We start from the raw sequence: 20,656 nt of genomic DNA on the forward strand, positions 1-20,656 counted from the left end.
ATAGACAATGTTTGTTAGGCCGATGTTTCATCAGTAGCTCTACTATGAGTTCCGTGAATGACAGTGAGAAGTGAAGATAGTGAGAAAGTCAAGGAAAATGTATGGAGTAATTGTACAGTGCCTCTACCGGTCACGTAAAGAACTAAAAATTTCAATTTGTACCATGAGTTACAAACGTTTTTACGCGAGTTTTCCATACTTGCCTAACTTCACACCTAAAACGCTCTCTTTCTAATTATATAATGAAAACTGAGCCAGAATTATTCTGCGTAAATACTTTACGCGAGTAAACGTGACAGATGTTATGGAAAAATACGTGCGTTTCCAACGTGACATTTCTGTCAACTTGTAAACACAACAAATACGCAGATTTTTCACGAATATTAATGCAATTTTCAACGTAATATGTATAAAGTTATAACAGTATGTGAACTTCAAGCAAAACTTTAAGGGATAAATCAATTAATAGTTCGATAAAAGGCTGATTTAGTACAAAGGTAATGAGTTATACTTGATATCATATTTTCCTATTTCTACTGCTACATTTGCGAAAATCACATTGCTTACGAGCAGTTTTTGGTTTTAGGCAAGAAGCTGATTGAAAACAACATTTCCCTGAAAACCCGGATTGCATCATGTATGCATGCGTATGCATGTAGAAGTTACATATGTATTAAGAATTAAGGCTCAATACAAGGAGCGGTACATAGACATGTTGCTGTTTTTGTTGCTGGGTGCACATAACACATAGTAAGAATATTTACACAAGAATTGCTATGTATTTTATTAAGCATTATTATCTTAAATAAAATAAAACATACAAATGTTCTGTGAGTTTATTTATTTTTCTTTACTAAGTAAGTATTATTTTATTTTCCGTTGTTCAAATTATTGTGTTTGGTAGGTACTCGTTTTTCATGTCAACTTGGTAACAGGAAATATAAAACTTTCTTCAAAAACTTTTGCTGGTGATTCAGAATCTGAAAATTTAAAACACATTTATTGCCAAAAACCCGCTGCGTGGGTTCATTTTGTATTGGAAATGGGGCGCTTGGCACTGAAATATACTCGAGATCATATAGGTACTATAAAATTAAGATCGCTATTAAGGTCATACGTAGGTCGTAGGGTCTGTGCGGAAAGAGAAGAGTCGTAGGTATAATGTATGGGCTCCCCTAAATTTCAGGACTCTTCTCTTTCCGCACACTCTATTAGATAATGTTACTTAGCAGTAGGCGGTGCGGACTGAAGCGGACCATTATAATACATACCTATTTTAATATTTTAAGATTTCTTCTCATGTGTGTACTATTTTCATCAAACGTAATAAATATGTAGCCAAAAGTAGCCTGTATAATCGCGCCGTATACTTTGCTTCCTATTTTTTAACACGCAAAGTCATAATTTTAACTCGATTATTAATGATGTTTACGTAATTATCATATTTTGCAATTTTTGTCTTGAATACAATATATTTTAATTTATACATTGTTTACTAACATTGATGTGTTTATTATTTTCGTAACTATGGCAACGTCAAATCTTTAAAAAATTGTAGAATGAAGGTTGAGTCAGTAACAAAGTGACAAAATTGGTCTTAGAGCATTTAATAACTGGAGTGGCCATTGAGTGCTTACTGTTAGGATTTAGGATTAGGGTTCCAAGCAGGAAAGAAGGCTTGTTTTAACACCATATAGGTAATGTTTATTAATCTCAAGCAAAACTACATAGTAATGGCGTCTCATACGGGAAGAAATAACACCTACATTTGTTTTATATTGACAACCGAATAAATCAAATATCATAGTCGTAGTAGTCTCGTAGGTATACTCTTTATTTTTTTGGTGACATTATTACTTACCCCTCTGCCGAAAAACACAATTGTGCAAACTTTTGTATGGACTGACATGGCTATTTGTACGTTACGTACAAATCATGTAGAAATAGCAATACATTTGACGTCCCCTCCCCCGCAAAAATCGGCAGACTGTTTTGTAAAGAAAATGACAGCGATGACATGTCCCTTCTAAATGCTCTTAGTGGATGGTAGAGGTAAGGAATACAATCTCCATGTAATTAATAATGAAAAAGTGTCCGTCAAAAACCTTAAGAGGGAAGTATACTACGTAATCATCCATACAAAAAGAGAAAACGTTTTTCCACTTGTAAATACGAGTATCTTCCATTCTCCATGATTTTTAGTACGGTATTGATACAATGAAAAACTAGGTTTATGGGTTTTCTTTTTTTCGCTACTCTGAAGAGATTTAGAAAAATTATAATAGCTGACAGCGTGCCCACTTTTTGCAAATATTCTCCCATAAAGGAGTTTTCTCATAAAGTCATAAAGGATTCTCCTTACCTCTACCCTCCATATTCACGGCTATCATCAGTATATGTAACATTACATACTTTCTGTGCATCTCACTTGCACTAATTTGCGAGAGCGAGATGCATAGATAGTAAATTACGTAGACATGAGAAAATGTGTCAATTTTGTTATTTAGTTCTATAGGTGAATCCTAGAGGCGCTGTATAAAACTCCGATATAATTCTTGCTCTGTTTTATAGTATACTTAGAAAGGGACAACATCGTTTGGAGTGGAGTGAAGTTAGGTACATAAGACCGTAAAGAAACGTAAAACGTGACACACGGCACGTTTATTCACTGAAAGTAAGTGAAAAATACTCTGCCAACTGATAGTAGAGGCACAGTTCATCACTAATTTGGACATACCTCATTGAGTACAATATATCACCATGCTGACTGATCCTTAACAGCTTGTTCGGCACAGTTATAGTGTGCACATAGGAATGTTTGCCGTTGTAGAAGTAGGTGTCTGGCCGCCAGATCCGCTCGAGCATCTTGATGGATAGTGACAGCGAGCGAATGGGTCCGAGGAAGGAGAGTCGGGTGTCGCGCCAGTATTGCCTGAAGTAGCAGTCCATTGAATAGTCCTGGATATAAAACTTAATGTTCATTAAATAAAATAAACATTAGGAAATTGGCATAAATACTACGCTATAGTCCGTTTTTTTTAGCATTAGAAAGAACTTCGCAGAAGTTCGCTTGTGGTTCTAAATCTGGCACTTTTAGCGGTAACAATTTGGAGTAAATTATATGTATTGACCATGCTACATTAGATAATTCAATAATTATTAACAATTAACGAGTCTGATAAAAACTGCACGCTTGCTTCTGCGGAATTCTTTCTAATGCTAAAAAAAACGAACTATAGGATTTAAAAAATATGATCTTTATTTCCTTCTCTTTCAGACAACTCGTTTGCGTTCATTTGCTTACTTGTTTGTTTGCAAGTTTTGTTTAACCATCGTGCTTTGAAACCCTCGCATGCTAAAGATTCAATTTTTCAAACCATACGCTGCGCTCGTGGTTCAATTTGGTAATCTCACTTGCTCGGGCATTAATATTAGCACGAGTTAAACAACAAGGGGGCAACCCCTTGTAAAACAAATAAGTACCTAACTATTCTATGCATCTCGCTCGTACTCGCATATTAGTGCTAATAGGCCAAGCAATAAGAAGTTATAGAGGGAAACGCTAGGAACACAATTTTTGACTCCGTAACTTTGTTTGGACTAGTTAGGAGGTGAACATATCAAAAGTCCCCGGCCGTAGCCCCGGTGCTGGGGGGTAGAGGGGGGAAAGAAGGTCTCATTTTTCGGTTTTTCACTTATATCTTGGAAACTTTGCGTTTTAGCGACATGACCACTAAGACAAACCAAAAGCTGATAAAATTTGTTACAAGTTTTATTCAGTCAAGTTTTTCGATATCTTGAATAGTTTTTGAGATATCCGCTCTTGAAAGTTTATTTAGGGCTTTCAATTTTGTCTTGATATCTACATTAGTGACGCTGCTAGACCGTGTTTGGTATCATTTTCGTATCTATATAAATGAATTCAGCACCCCCGATTTATACGAAAATGATACCAAACATGGCCTAACAGCTTCACTGATGTAGATATCAAGATAAAATTAAAATCCGTAAATAAACTTTTAAGAGCGGGTATCTCAAAAACTATTCAAGATATCGAAAAACTTGACGGGATAAAACTTGTAACTAATTTTATCAGCTTTCGGTTTGTCTTAGTAGTCATGTCGCTAAGACGCAAAGTTTCCAAGATATCAATGAAAAACCGAAAAATTCGACCTTCTTACCCCCCTCTACCCCCCAGCACCGGGGCTACAGCCGGGGACTTTTGATATGTTCACCGTCTAACTAGTCCAAACAAAGTTACGGAGTCAAAAATTGTGTTCCTAGCATTTCCCTCTACAACGTTTTTTGAGCATTCATTTCCTGACCTATAAGTCTATAGAGACCATAATTGGAAAAAAATAGAATGGTTGGCAATCATTCTTCCATAAATCTATTGATTGATGTCGACAGCAAGTAACTTATCTTTGAATGAGTTTTAGGTACTTTAAAGTGGAAAACTTTACTTTCATTGACATAAAGGTTCATACCTAGTCGATAGGTTTCGTTTTGACTACGTTTTATATATGAAAAATAATAATAAAATATACTGTTGGATTAATAATTTGATAGTACCTACGTGACATTTGTCTGGCACAATGTCTTCTCACTTAAAAACTATTTGTTCTCGATACAAATTTTATATATAATATTATTTATAGTATATATAGGTATGTATATATGTAAATGTATAATTATGTACGCAAGTTTGTTTTGGGAATGATTACTTAATATAAAATATCTTCCGAAGATAAGATCTGATTTGTTAGCCGTGTTAGGGTGTTAATTTTTTTCTCAACATAATGATACAGAATGATATACAATGTAAAGTTGTTTATGAACAACATAACATTCTATAATATATCATCCTGTCTACGCGAATAACGGGTAAACATACTCACCATATCAAGCTCTGATATCGGGCCCATACTCCTTATCAATATATTGGTTTGCACGACTGTAGGGTACCCTGAAATAAAGTAAAATATGAAAAGTTACCTACAATGGGAAGTAAATATCTAAAGACTTAGTAGGGTGACTGCTACGTTTGTCTTAATTTATCACCAGTTCGATTCCACTTATATCACTCGTTACGAATTTCCTAATTTTCGCACTTGTATCATAAAGTACTATTTCTTATCTCACACACTGATATTTAAATATGCTGACGCAAACCTTTTCCATGAGTAGGGAGTTGCGAGTTCTCATAATTCTTCAAAAGGTTCTCGAGGACCAGCGTGATATTTCTGGAAACCGCATCGTTGATACTCCTTTTGTTTTTCCACGTATAGCGCGTGTCCATTTCACCGAACGTTATATTCAAATAATCGGAAAGGATTTTGTCATTGGTGTCCCAGTAGTCACGGTCGCTATAACCGGTGGGTACAGGAGTGTTTTTATCAGCGCTGGACAAAATCTTGGGAGAGTGTTGCGACGCCGCCTCACGGGACGTTGCGGGCACCGATATTGGAAATGTTCCATTTTTAGTCGTCAAGTAGATCGCTCCTTTTGCGTCAACTTGCGGGCTGCAAGGAAAGAATGTTGACGTTATTATATTTCTTAAAATGTTTCCGTAGTGCGCTGCAATGTCGGCCGCGATGAAATTGCGCTCGGCAGCTGAATACCTAGTGATTTTTTGTTTTATTTTTAACTGACGCTTCATTGATCTCGTTCCCATTGGACCGTGTAATGAAGATTTTGTTTTTGCAATTATATTGGAAGCTAGACCCAAGTGTTTGTTCCTAGAGGCTTAAGATATAAGTACCTATATCTATAATTTTCACTCTGTATAATTTTTGGCGAATCGCGAATTTTGTCTTCGGGGCGAAGATTAATTATGATTTGATTTGAAAATCGTAATTCTGGTAATTCAAGACCAAAAAAAGTAAGATAGTGTTGCCACTGCAATAAATCGTTTGTAAAATAGTAAAATCCTTCTTTATAAATAAACGCGCTAAGATAATTTATTTATTGGTAATTTTACTCCTACGATTTAAACAAGTACTTTTATTTACTTATTTTTACATGTAAAAAGTGGCAACATTGTCTTACTTTTTTTGGTCTTGAACAAAGTCTTGAACTACGATTTTCAGATAACGAAATAGTAATTTATGTCTAGAGCTGTCAGTATCCCCCCAATTTCACATCGGTGACAGGTGCGGCGAATTGTAAAATCACTGTTGCTAACGTCACAGGCATCCATGGGCTACGGTTACCGCTTACCATCGGGCGGGCCGTATTCCTGTTTGCCACCATCATTGTATTATTTAAAAAAACTTTATTATATCGGAAAAAAACAGATATTTCTCCTGCGAAGTTTCTGACAATTGTCAAAGATTTAGAAGAATTGTAGGTAATTCTTGACAGGTAATGAGTTATATGTCGGAATTTCGTGACAATTGTAGTGTTTCTTGTGACAATTGTCATAAACTTAGCAAGAGAAATATCTGTTTTTTTCCGATATCATAAAGTTTTTTTTAAATAATACAATGATGGTGGCAAACAGGAATACGGCCCGCCCGATGGTAAGCGGTAACCGTAGCCCATGGATGCCTGTGACGTCAGCAACAGTGATTTTACAATTCGTCGCACCTGTCACGTTGGTGAAACAGGGGCAATCAATTAGAATCGGGTAAAACTGTTTCTTTGGCGATATTCATCAAGTCGTATTTCTTTTTAATTGCTTGAATATAAATAGCGAACCCGGGACTAGTTGGAGTAATGGCATTTATTCTGGCGTACCTTTCGAGACCCTTGGCACGGGGCCCAGGCGGTTCTTTGTTTTAGGTTATGTTAAAGAGGGTCTCGGTATAGCTCGTGGATAAAAATTTATTCATCACTGCCTTTAATCTCGCAATTCCTTCGAATTCTCTGTCCAGTATCTATTAGATAAATAATTCTTACGTAAAAAACTAAAATTGAATCGTAAATACTTAAACTAAAACGATGAGGTAGGTATGGTAGGTACTATGGAAGTTAAAACTCTTTATTAATTTGATTCTCTCGGGGGACACTATCTATGTCTACACTTCCGAGATCAAAGAGCGACCAAAAATTTAATTACCTGCCTACGGAAAGGGTACGTAAAGGTAGTTTTAAGGCAATACCGATATGCGGCAACTGCTACGCTATTGCGTATGAAAATAAGGTACATATTAGCGTAAATATCTTTGATCTATTGTTGGTTAATAGTGTTAATACTCGTAGTTCCTTCAACAATTTCTGTAGGTGGCCGATATAGGTATAAGAGAATTAGCCGACATTGAATGAGATCCCTAAACTTCACGTAACATGTTCGAGTTTAGCGCGAATACTTGAATGGCCCGGATGACTTTGTGCATGTGTAAGAGGGGCGTCAGATGCACAGTCGTCCCAATTGCCGAGTGACGGGCGATGATTGCGCCTTCTATGCATGAACTAATTGATTGCTACCCTTTATGCCTCCTATATACCTAATCTTTGCGATTGATTCATCAATAATCCATATCAAACTGTGTTCTAGACTATCTCCACAAACAATTTAATTAATAACGATAATTCACACAGCAAAATTATGATTGATGATACCTACAGGTATTTCAGCGTTGAATGTTAGACATTTAAGAAAATTTCTGAGAAAAGGTACCTATCTATAGGTGTAGCTCCGCGAAGAGAGACCACACATAACAACAGTATTGTACCTACTACGTGTAGATGTGAAGTAGTCGGTGCCTTTTTAAAATTCATTTATAAAATTATAGAATGACCTATAAAATAAATTTACTTATTTGTATGTGATATTAATTTATCATTCGTTTAATTCGCCTCATCTCTCAAATTGTAAGATCGCCTTTTATCACTCTACTCGTAGAACTCGATATGCCTTTGTCTGAAAGTAAGGACTGAAAAGAAAGGCTCTCCATTGTTAATACCGCTCGACTCGATTGATCTCGTACACGCGACAATTTCAATTAATTAAACATTAATAATTTAGTGACACTTTGACTTTGCCAAGAGAGGTAATTATGAAGTATACCGGGTGTGGCCTGTAACATGAGCAAATAATTAAAACATAGATTGTACTCCTCAAACGGTGATACTTTTGCGCTACAACTTTTAAAAATTATGAATTATTCAGACTCCCTATTTTTCGTACAAAATATCTTCAATTGACGCCATCGCCACGCCATATCATTGTGATTGACGTTGCTTGTCACGCCTTAAACAAAACAAAATTCGCAATACATTGCGTCTAGAATAATAAAGTGTAGAAAAAATCAAACCACAATTTATTTTTAAAAGTAGCTGAACAAATGTAAGTCAGTATGAGGAGTACAGCCTACAGTTTAATTTTTTGCTCATATTACAGGCCACACCCGGTATTGTGGCGCTTTACTAACTAAGGAAAGCATTTGTCCTGTGATCGCAAACATGAATGTTGCGTTGGGGTGAGCGGTATTTACTTAGTGGCTGTAGAGATCCGGGTGTCCCAATTCACAATAGCTTTTAAAGCACGTATGCGGCGTGAACTCAGTGAAACCGGTAAGTATAATCGCGTCCTGCGATTATTCTATAGGATCTAAAGGTCATGTTACACTAGACTTTACACTTAAGAGCTAGATTCACCGCTCGCGCATCCAACGGAGTAGAAATATGCGACTCCTGCTGCCAGGCCTCGTGGACAGAGCCCGCACATGGCCAGTCCCGCTTTCAGCTGCCGCTGACACTAATGAAAATGACTTCGCTAGTCGTTAATTATTACAAGCTTTTATTTAGTTTCACCTGACCGTTGTCTGTCTGTAATCAAATCTTGCAAGTTAAATTTGATCCACTTCCCGGTTTCCGATTGAGCTGAAATTTTGCATACATACGTAAGTCGGGTGACAATGCAATATTATGGTATCATCGAGCTGATCTGATGATGGAGACCGGAGGTGGCCATAGGAACTATGTGATAAAACAACGAAACCTAATTGTGTTTGGGGTTTTTAGAATTGTCTCGATGAGCATTAGTTGCCTGTGGAAAGAAAAATACAGTCAGCGATAAAAGCTTGTACCAAAAATGAAATTTTTGCCAAAAAATTATTTGCCTGTATGATGATGTAACGTTTTCATACCCCTGTCGTGCTAGCACATGATCAGCGCGACAGTATCTCGCGGCGAGTAAGAATACCCGTCTTTTTCTATGTTAATTAAAGAGGGACGGGTAGTCTATCTCACCGCGAGATAGAGTCGCGCTGATAGTTCAGTCGTACCGGATAAGCTAATTTATCGCAAGATTGCTATTTTGCTAACAAATTTACCGTAGATACCTACCTACGACAATGCTTGAGGCAAAGTAACTAATTAGTTCTTCCAGCTCCTGTTTGATCCCATTATCTAAATGGAAGTAGGATCGTAGAAGATAACTAAATGTTGTTTCGAGCGTATATATACTTAAGTAATAAAGTATCAAACACGTTATTAGAGTAAAAAAACCAACGTTTTTGTTCCCCAATGGATATAAACAGAAGCCTATCTTATTAGACATTCTGGTAACAAGTAGGTAGTTTTAGTATAAATTAAAAAAATCGGCTAAGAGCATTTCAGGCTTCATGTTCAGTGTAGGGTTCCGTAGTTATCATTATGTGAAATTCACATTTTTTTCCTTCCCAAGAGCGATTATTTTAGAAAATATTCATTTTATGTAAAAATGGTTTGATGAGAACCTTATATGTTTTAAAACAGCTATCAAACGAATAACCATACCCCACACCATTGAATCAAAACCCAAACAAAAAATTCAAAAAAGCATTTTGTGAGCATTTCTCAAAAAGTTCGCACATTTCGATCACATCTTAAGCCAAGCGCGCACCACGATTTTTTGTCGCGCGATAATTTAGTCGCAGAAATGTAACGTATGGGTTTATATGGCGGTGCGCGCATATGCGACAAAAAAATCGCAGCGATTTTAAAATTGTGATTTGTTACATTTTTCCGCGACAGCGCGCGACGCGATTGTCGCAAAGTGAATTGCAGCATACGAAGCTGTATGGCCCCGCGCGCACTGCGATAATAAAATCGCAGCCGGGACCTCAGTCGGCATTTCGCTCTCCAAGCGTCAACATTTCGGAACCTGCTTCTCCAATGGAGTTACAAGATGAGACGCTAGATGTTGACCGTTTAATTATAGAAATAGAAGGAGATCACCTTTGTGGTATAAATACTCAGTCATACAGCGATTGCATATTGTTTCACGACAAGCGACTGGTACGACATCCATGTCGAGAATGGACAAATCGTCGACTTTTTCATCGCAGTGCGCGCACTGAATTTTCTGCGATAATTTACAGCGCGATTCTAAAATCGTGTCGCAAAAATAAAAATCGTGGTGCGCGCTTGGCGTTAGATTTCTATAAAAATTGGTATGCTGGTAAAGTACATGAAGCTGAACCACTTCCACCATATTTCCCAAAATGTCCCAGAAAGTTTCTATGAAATATTCCTTTTTTGTTACAAGATTTCCTTACACATTTGGTAACAAAAAAGGAATGTTTCATAGAAACTTTCTGGGACATTTTGGGAAATATGGTGGAAGTTGGTCAGCTTCATGTACTTTACCAGCCTACCAATTTTTATAGAAAGCTAAGATGTGATCGAAATGTACAAACTTTTTGAGAAATGCTCTTGTATGGGAGGTAGCCTAAATTTTATTTGTGGTTTATATTTTACCGTTCTCACGCCATGATTTATGGATCCATGCCAAATTAAACTACTAACACTATCGACCACGGAGCAAATCCGCGGACGGACAGACAGACGGACACGGCTAAAATATAAGGGTTACTACGGAACCCTATAAATAGGCTATATTTCAATTCTAGTTCGACAACTAGATTTTATATTTTGAGTAAAACTAGTTTCAGTAACTCACTTGAAGTAGATAACTAATTGCCTCTTTAGGGAATTTTACGTATAGGTATATTTTTTTGTATACTGCTCAGTTTTTCTTTCTGGTTATTTTTGTATTACAAGTGGCAGGGGATGCCTCTGAGATCTTTTGACGAATATTTTTACCCACATTATGATACTTTATTCCCTTCCGGGAATATATTTTTATGTCCTGTAAGACAAGTGACGGCTATTCTACATAACAATCTTATACCGATTTGTTTTAACGATCTCGAAGTTTCTACTTACGTACCTAAACGAAACGAAACGAAAGTGCAACTTCTACACAGAACTTAACTGCAAATCATGGGGTGGCTAGTAACGACGAGTTAGGAGCACTTCGTGGGTACGAATCGAGAAAATAGAGAAATACGGTAACTCTCATTAGGACGGCCACGGATACATGCCAGGAGCTTGGGACATTTTGCTGTAACATTTGTTCACACGCTTTCTTAACAACAAAACTTCTGTGAGACACAGACATATTAAATACATATACATTAAAATGGGCCACCCTCGTCAAAGAGAATTTGGACTAGAGGAATATTGTCAAATTATGTACTTATGTAGTCAGTACATTTACTGCCATCTTTCGACACAAATTATTAACACTTTTAGAACTCTATCCTATCATGTAGATGGACATTTAATAATTAGCTGTTCTCAATATTTTTTCGTTTCCGTTTGCTAAAACAGTAGCTACATAAAAGAATTTGTTTTTTTATTCGACATTTTATTTTATTAGATATAACTAGAAGACCATAATGAAGAACTTCCCGTAGATACCAGTTGAACGTTTCCGAGCACATTGGAGAAAAAGGAAGATAACGAGATTTTGTCTATCAGGTGACCTTCAGTAATTATTTTCCCTTTGTGTCGACGACAAAAGCCGTGATTGTACAGCCTCATCGGCGGCGTGGAGAGCTCTCAGCACGAGTACTCTCCGCCGGTTACAAATTGTGCCAAATTGTCAACTCAGGCCCCGATCGCTCTTGATTCAAATATCGCAGCTACGCCACACTTCATACTATAACACATTTATATTATAAGGTTTCCTTTGGATTATTGTACCTCTAATTATTACTAGGTCTCATCAATGCTTAATACAAACTGAGATATCATGCAATTGATGATGATGGTTAGAGTTACACCGAGACAAGTCTGCAGCGATTTTGATGGCCCACGCAGTGCAAATGTCATTTTAAACGTCAAACTTTTATGAAATTATGACGTATAAATAACACTTGCACTGCGTGGGCTATCAAATACGCTGCAGACTTTTCTTGGTCCAACTCTAGTATATACTAGTATGTCAGCAGTGTCCACGGACGGATTTTAATTTTGCTGTGCTAACATTATCAAGTAGCCAATTAAAATTCTCTGGTACCGACGGACACCCTCTTTTATTAATTATTCTATGCAAGTTAATTTATGTGCCTTATTTTAATTTTCAAGTGAACCAACAATAAGTTATCTAGCTAAATTTGGTACATTTGAATTACAACAAGTCGGATATTTTGCAATCGTGCAAACAGTTTAGGAAGTAATATAAATATTTTATTTATTTCAGTTAAGCATAAATGCTTTCGTTGTCCGAATGTTCTCTTCCATAAATCGAGCTTGATCGACTGAGAGCTACTTCATTTAATATTATGCAGAGCTTGATATTCATACTTTAGTCAGGCTAATGTAAAGGGCAGGTTTATATGGTTCTTATTAAAACCGCTTAGGAAGCGCTTCGGATGGGCTGCTGACTTTTTTTTAGCATTAGAAAAAGACTACGCGATCTTGACGTGTCTTTTATTTGGAAACGCTTTTTAAAAATCAGTATCTGTTACTTATGATTCATAATTGTTACAAATTTGCCATGAATTATTTTTTAAAAGTGTTTTTCAATAAAAATACACGTCAAGATTATTTACCTTTTTTCTAATGCTAAAAATACGAACTATAGCCAGTACAAGCTCGCATTTCAATTACCTACGCTTATTCACCCGCGCTAGCGGGATGGTAATAGTACCTACTTCGTCCCTCATCAGTTACACAGTATAAAGTTTTTTTTGTTTATCTATTTAATAGTGTACTTACCTAAACAATATAATATTACTTAATCAGTCACTTGAAGTACCTACTGATAATTAAAATAATCTTAAATTGAATAGGTATCAACATATCAAAATCATCATATAAATGTTGTTGGGCGATAAGCTACAACCACTATTAGGTACATAGTTAGTTAAAACCAGGGAAGTAAACCTCTTCTACGGGCCCAAAAAGCTTTAGTCAGTAAAATCCAATTTTATCGTTTACGATTTGATATTATAAAAAGTGGTACGGTGGGAGTTTTTATATGCATATAACTAAAATGTAAATATCATACATATTTAATGTTTTATTTTTTACTAGACTGCATTTACAAGTAGAGTTCGTCTAATCTAATTAGGTACCTACTCGTAAGTATGCACCGAGTAAAACAGAACAATGTGAGGATTCTTTACTACTATTTAGATAAAACCTGTTGAAGTTGTTGACGGGGTCTTTAAAAGATTCAATAATGTACTCGACTTAACAGATTTCAAAGACTAGGATGTTTTTAAGCGATGTTTCTTGTAAAAACGAGTCGAGTTGGTTCTTAAGTTTTGGACTCAAAATACTTGACACAAGACTCAATATAGATTTAGGATTTAATTAAGAAAAAACATAATACAAATAAGTAGTCCTCATAACGGCTTAAAACTCACGGCGATGTAATCACTCCAATGACACTAAGACGAAAAGTGGATAGTCTCTAGTGGTAGACATCTTTATTATATAAGTTATTTACAAAGGTTTCAACTATTTTAGAGGCCTAAACTAATAATTCACAGATTGGTCTATTTGATTGGTGCGCCATTCTTGTAGCCACTTTATGTAATCATGCAGGAAGACTAGAATGTTGTTCATAAGAAACGCGATGTTGATGAGTTGCACGCTGGGGCGGGCGGGGCTGAGGGCACGCAGGTCGGTGAGCACGCACAGATGACCCATGAGCACCATGCCGCTGGCTACCGGGGCCTCCACCGAGAACAACTGCTCCAGCACGTACCCGAGTGTCATCACAGCATGACCAAAAAAGGGCAAGTATAGCATAACCTGTTCCTTAATTTCTTCCATTAGGTATTTTTACCTGGCTTTTTCTTAAATGTCGTCGACTGACACTTTAACCTATACTTTTTGATATCCGCTGCAAGCGATAATATGTTTGCTGCTGCATAGTAGAAGTTTACATTACAAATACTGGGTTTGAACGATCCTACGTACGTAAAAGTATGAGCGATGTGCATTACCTGAATGATAAATGAAATAATTTCTCCCCCAAATATGAGGCAGTTGCTGCACCAAATGAAACAGGTCAACTTGCATCGTACACCGATGTGTCCGGTTAAATATCCCAGGCAAGCCATGCTAGTCCCCAGAACCGATAGGCAGATTCTTCTGAAATGTTCTTGTAAGACTTGCTTGTTTGAAGGTCCACAGCATGAACAAGAACTACCGCACTTTACATTCAACATAATTATGCGTGGTTTCTGGTTCGGCAATATTACTATAAAGCTAAAATCTTCTTTGGTAGGTGAGGTTCCAGATAATATTTGAAATCCATAAATATTATGGCTTAGGACATCTTTTACCTAAATTTCCTCACTTTGGTTTGAGAGTATTTCTTATTTATTTCATTTTGACATGTGCCAAAAGGCAGGTATGACTTTGACTCAGTCGTGACAAGGTCGAAACACAATCTCAACGAATAAGTACCTAAATAACTTCTAGTAAAAAGGCTGGTTATGATTGATAGAGATCTTACTACGCCACTACCTTTATTTTCATTAAAATAGTGTTTATAAAATCTTCATAAACATAATTATTTTCTTAATGATAATAACGTTAGCCGTCGTTACTTGCAGGAGTTACAGGGGCGTGTCGCCTTTGGAGTTCTGGGAAAAACAAATCGTAAAGAAATACTAAGAAGTTTCCTGTTAGGATCGTAAGGTTGACAAACGTGGCTCGGGGCCGGTCCGGAGAGAACATGTTCGGGTCCGTGAGCATGAACACGTGCCCCACCAAAACCATGCCACTTGGGAATGGCGCATTTAACACACCTAAATATTCCAATGTATACCCCAACAACAGCAAAGCTTGTCCTACATGCGGCAAGTACATTTGAATCATGGTTATGTGGGGCATGAGTGTAGTTTGCGAGAATCATCTCAGTTTCAGGTTTAGCCCCAACGTTCCTTTATCATTTGGAGAAACATTATTGGTACTCATCAAGTCACTGTAAATTCGTGGCAATATGATATTATGACTGTTTGCCATAATGCCAATTCATGATGCATCCAAGAGTAAATAATCCATACGCGCAGCGTGTACTATGATATTGATATTTGAATTTATCAGTTACAGTGTTTATTAATTTTGACCATTTTGACGTAAGAATGTTTACTAATTGATTAGATCAGACGTCGTTTTGACGTATAGGTACATTTTTTAATCACTTCAGTTGTGTGTTAGCCGATATGAAGGACCAATATCAATATCATTAGGTTGAATCACCTAGAATACGCTTTTTCCGATAGAAGTAGCTACTTCAAAAAAAAATTACAATCAACGGTTAGTTAGACTAAAAATACTTCCTCGACTTCCATTGTATCCATAACCTGCGCATGCGAGATCGGCTAGCACTTAGCCCAAGCCAAGAGTAATAAAAAGTTTTATTAATAAAATCGACTTCAAAACAAGTTCCAAAAGTACACGAGTGTATTTCTAGATGCAATTATTGCGCTGTTTTTCTTTGAAATTTGAGTAACATAACTATGGCATAAGAAACACTTTCTAAATATACCTAATTAGAATGATACATTATTAGCCCCATAGTGTCTCTTGTCCCAATAAGAAAAATACTATAAGAGAAAATGAACAGAAATTCTTTAAGAAAAACTATATAAATGATAATACCTACTAAAAATGAAACAAATGCGTTAATAAAATTAACGCATTTGTTTCGTTTAGTTGTACCACTGTATATATATTGTTTGTAAATAAATTATTTAATAAAATAAAATTAACTCAAAAATATATACATAGAGTTAGACCATGAAAAGTCTGCAGCGATGTTGATAGCCCACGCAGTGCAAGTGTCATTTAAACGTCATATTTCATAGAAGTTTGACGTTTAAAATAACACGTGCACTGCGTGGGCTATCAAATCCGCTGCAGACTTTTCATGGACTGACTCTCACACGACTTCCCTCATACGGTTATTCTTGATCCGAGCAAAATAAATTATATTTCTCATTACGCCACTTGGATTTATTGAAACCGTTACCGCCTCACAATTTACTCAGAAACTGAAAACGCAGATCTGTTACTGTGCCTCTACCATCAGTTGGCAGAGTATTTTTCACTTACACTCGGTGAATAAACGTGCCGTGTGTCACGTTTTACGTTTCTTTACGGTCTTATGTACCTAACTTCACTCCACTCCAAACGATGCTGTCCCTTTCTAAGTATACTAAAAAACAGAGCAAGAGTTATATCGGAGTTTTATACAGCGCCTCTAGGACTCACTTAAAGAACTAAATAAGAAAATTGACACATTTTCTCACGTCTACGTAATTTACTATCTATGCATCTCGCTCTCGCATATCAGTGCAAGTGAGATGCACAGAAAGTAATGATACATATACTGATGGTAGCCGTGAATATGGAGGGTAGAGGTAAGGAGAATCCTTTATGACTTTATGAGAAAACTCCTTTATGGGAGAATATTTGCAAAAACTGGGCACGCTGTCAGCTATTATAATTTTTCTAAATCTCTCCAGAGTAGCGAAAAAAGAAAACCCATAAACCTAGTTTTTCATTGTATCAATACCATATTAAAAATCATGGAGAATGGAAGTTTCTCGTATTTAGAAGTGGAAAAACGTTTTCTCTTTTTGTATGGACGATTACGACGTATAGTCAGACCGTAAAAGTCTGCAGCGATTTTGATAGTCCACGCAGTGCAAGTGTCATTTTAAACGTCAAACTTCTATGAAATTAATAACACTTAAGCTGCGTGGGCTATCAAATCCGCTGCAGACTTTTATTGGTACTACTATAGTATACTTCCCTCTTAAGGTTTTTGACGGAGACTTTTTCATTAATTAATTACATGGAGATTATATTCCTTTACCTCTACTCTAGAGCATTTAGAAAGGAGATGTCATCGCTGTCATTTTCTTTACAAAACGCGGGGACGTCAAATGTATTGCTATTTCTACATGATTTGTACGTAACGTACAAATAGCCATGTCAGTCCATACAAAAGTTTGCACAATTGTGCAAGTTTTTCGGCACAGGGGTGAGTAATATTGTCAACAAAAAAAATAAAGAATATAGACTAGGTATCTGCCGTATTCGAACTTCAAGATATTCACAAGAGACGACACGTACTAGATCCATTCTAGATACGTTATAGTTTAGATATCAACTAGTTCTCTTTTGCAGCGCAATTCGGGCAACCAATGTCACTTTTACGTTAGATAGCGTAAGATATCTATTAGATGTGAATTGGATCTCTAAGTCAAATCCCGAGGAAGTCGTTCAAGAGTATCTCCAGAATCACGCCAATGTCAAATTTGACAGGTTAGATCTTAAACATATCGTTATCCTACGAGTATCTTGATGGTGATGTCTAAAAGATATCTAATAGATATCTATTTCAAAATCCGAATAATGGGCCCTATGATATTTGATTTATTCGGTTGTCAATATAAAACAAATGTAGTTGTTCTTTCTTCTTGTATGAGACGCCATTACTATGTAGTCTTGCTTGAGATTAAGAAACATTATTTGGTGTTAAAACAAGCTTTTTTTTCCTGCTTGGAACCCTTATCGTAACAGTAAGCACAGACCACTCCAGTTATTAAATGCTCTAAGACCAATTTTGTCACTTTGTTACTGACTCAACCTTCATTCTAAAATTTTTTTAAGATTTGACGTTGCCATAGTTACGAAAATAATAAACACATCAATATTAGTAAACAATGTATAAAATAAAATATATTGTATTCAAGAAAAAAATTGCAAATTATGATAATTACGTAAACATCATTAATTAACGAGTTAAAATTATAACTTTGCGTGTTAAAAAATAGGAAGCAAAGTATATGGCGCGATTATACTGGCTACTTTTGGCTACATATTTATTACCTATGATGAAAATAGTACACACATGAGAAGAAATCTTAAAATACTAAAATAGGTATATATTATATTATGGTCCGCTTCAGTCCGCATCATAACAACGGCCGTCTCCTGCTAAGTACCATTATCAAATAGAGTGTGCGGAAAGAGAAGAGTTGTGAAATGTAGGGGAGCCCATACATTATACCTACGACTCTTCTCTTTCCGCACAGACCCTGACCTTAATAGCGATCTTAATTTTATAGTAAATGATCTCGAGTATATTTCAGTGCCAAGCGCCCCATTTCCAATACAAAATGAACCCACGCAGCGCAGCGGGTTTTTGGCAATAAATGTGTTTAAACCTTATTTAAATTTTCAGATTCTAAACCACCACGAAAAGTTTTTGAAGAAAGTTTTATATTTCCTGTTACCAAATTGACATGAAAAACGATTACCTAGGTATCAAACACAAGAATTTGAACATCGGAAAATAAACTATACTTACTTATTAAAGAAAAATAAATAAACTCATAGAACATTTGTATGTTTTATTTTATGTAAGATGATAATACTTAATAAAATACGTAGGAATTCTTGCGTACATATTATAATAGGTCTTGCGGTATTCTTATATGTGTTATGTGCAGTGTGCACCCAGCAACAAAAGCAGCAGCATATCGTACCGCTCCTTGTAATGAGCCTTAATTCTTATTGCATACATGCATACGCATGCATACATGATGCCATCCGGATTTTCATGGAAATGTTGGTTCTTGCCTAAAACCAAAAACTGCTCGTAAGCAATGTGATCTTCGCAAATGTAGCAGTAGAAACAGGAAAATATGATGTCAAGTATATCTCATTACCTTTGTACTAAATCAGCCTTTTATCGAGTTATTAATTGATTTACCCCTTAAAGTTTTGCTTGAAGTTCACGTACTGTTATAAATTTATACATATTACGTTGAAAATTGCATTAATACTCGTGAAAAATCTGCGTATTTGTTGTGTTTACAAGTTGACAGAAATGTCACGTTGGAAACGCACGTATTTTTCGATAACATCTGTCACGTTTACTCGCGTAAAGTATTTACGCAGAATAATTCTGGCTCAGTTTTCATTATATAATTAGAAAGGGAGCGTTTTAGGTGTGAAGTTAGGCAAGTATGGAAAACTCGCGTAAAAACGTTTGTAACTCATGGTACAAATTGAAATTTTTAGTTCTTTACGTGACCGGTAGAGGCACTGTACAATTACTCCATACATTTTCCTTAACTTTCTCACTATCTTCACTTCTCACTGTCATTCACGGAACTCATAGTAGAGCTACTGTTCGTTTGGGCGGTAAACTGGATCAGCCGGATTAACAGTCGGCTGATCCGTCATCATTGATCAGCAAACAACAACTGGACCAAACTTGTTCATGCAATATCTACTGAACTGTCAGTTTTCAGCACATCCGGGCATCATATAATACCTATATCATATTTTATTCAGAATATTATATTTGAATTTTATTATAAGTATTTATTTTAACTTAATAATTAATAATAATAATTTAGCCATTTCCAATAGAAAACGGTACATCATGCATGATTATTTTAACTTACTGTACAAATTTATAGAAAAATAGTACAAATGACAGACTTAACGCCTTGAGTATCGATTTTTTTTTCTTATTATTATATTTATTAGTGCATTCGAACTTAATATACATACTTATCAAATATACATACGTATCGATTTTTATTTTTGTAATATCATATTACAACTATTACAAAGTCGAATTTTATACAGTAGGTACCATCGCCCACACTGTTAATGTACGTCGGTGGACCTTATGTCTTTTGACTCTTTTGTAATGATGTCCACCGATGTACAGTTAGGAGTGTCGCTGTTTGTACCTAGCAGAAACTTTGGGATGCGATGTTAACTGGACATGTGACGTGAATGATCACTTTTTTAACTTTCTCAACTTTTCGAGTGTATAACCCAAATACCCTTTGCTTTCAAAATTATTAAAGGAAATTAATACCTACGCATTATTAACCATCCCTCAGAGGTTATCATTCCCTGGAATTGAGATTGATAAAGGTGTCCCTCGCGTAATAAATCTCTTTTAGAAATAGAAAATGGTACACGAATAAACATTAGACGCCTGTAAATAATGACGCGGTGAAATATGGATTTTATGTTAAATCTATCTTCATAACGAGTCGGAGTTTGCATATAGATAGTGGGTTATGAATATTGCAATAGGTATTGTGGGCTGAAGCTAACGGAGGGTGCATTTAGGCGCGCGCTCATGTGTCCCTAAAACCTCCGGCAGGTAAATGCGAATTTAGTCGAGCGCGTTCATTTCCACCTCGTTCTATCATAACACTAATCGGATTTTTGCGTCTGCTCATTCCATTCGCTAAACAGGTAAAAAATCTCGGGATCATAATAGACTGCACTTTATCTTGGATCCCTCAGATTAGCGAGGTAAGCAGGAGGATGTTTGCATCAATGGGTGCTCTTCGCCGACTACGTAATTTCTTGCCTT

At 36.2% G+C, this 20,656-nt stretch overlaps 1 protein-coding gene and 1 long non-coding RNA gene across 2 annotated transcripts in view; both read right to left on the reverse strand.

Moving 5' to 3' along the window:
* Positions 1 to 20,656, reverse strand: part of LOC134666619 (uncharacterized) — a 205,770-nt gene that overhangs the window by 94,945 nt on the left and 90,169 nt on the right. The gene's annotated exons all lie outside the window — the stretch shown is intronic.
* LOC134666602 (gamma-aminobutyric acid receptor subunit alpha-2) overlaps positions 1 to 20,656 on the reverse strand; it is a 51,042-nt gene that overhangs the window by 20,350 nt on the left and 10,036 nt on the right. Inside the window, exons 2-4 of the mRNA XM_063523817.1 lie at positions 5,173 to 5,522; positions 4,899 to 4,966; positions 2,738 to 2,958 (exon numbers count right to left, since the gene is read on the reverse strand). Of these exons, the coding sequence (XP_063379887.1) occupies positions 2,738 to 2,958; positions 4,899 to 4,966; positions 5,173 to 5,522 (639 nt within the window). The remainder of the gene's footprint in view (positions 1 to 2,737; positions 2,959 to 4,898; positions 4,967 to 5,172; positions 5,523 to 20,656) is intronic.

The sequence above is a fragment of the Cydia fagiglandana genome, chromosome 8 (genome assembly GCF_963556715.1).
Source record: "Cydia fagiglandana chromosome 8, ilCydFagi1.1, whole genome shotgun sequence".
Lineage (NCBI taxonomy): Eukaryota > Metazoa > Arthropoda > Insecta > Lepidoptera > Tortricidae > Cydia > Cydia fagiglandana.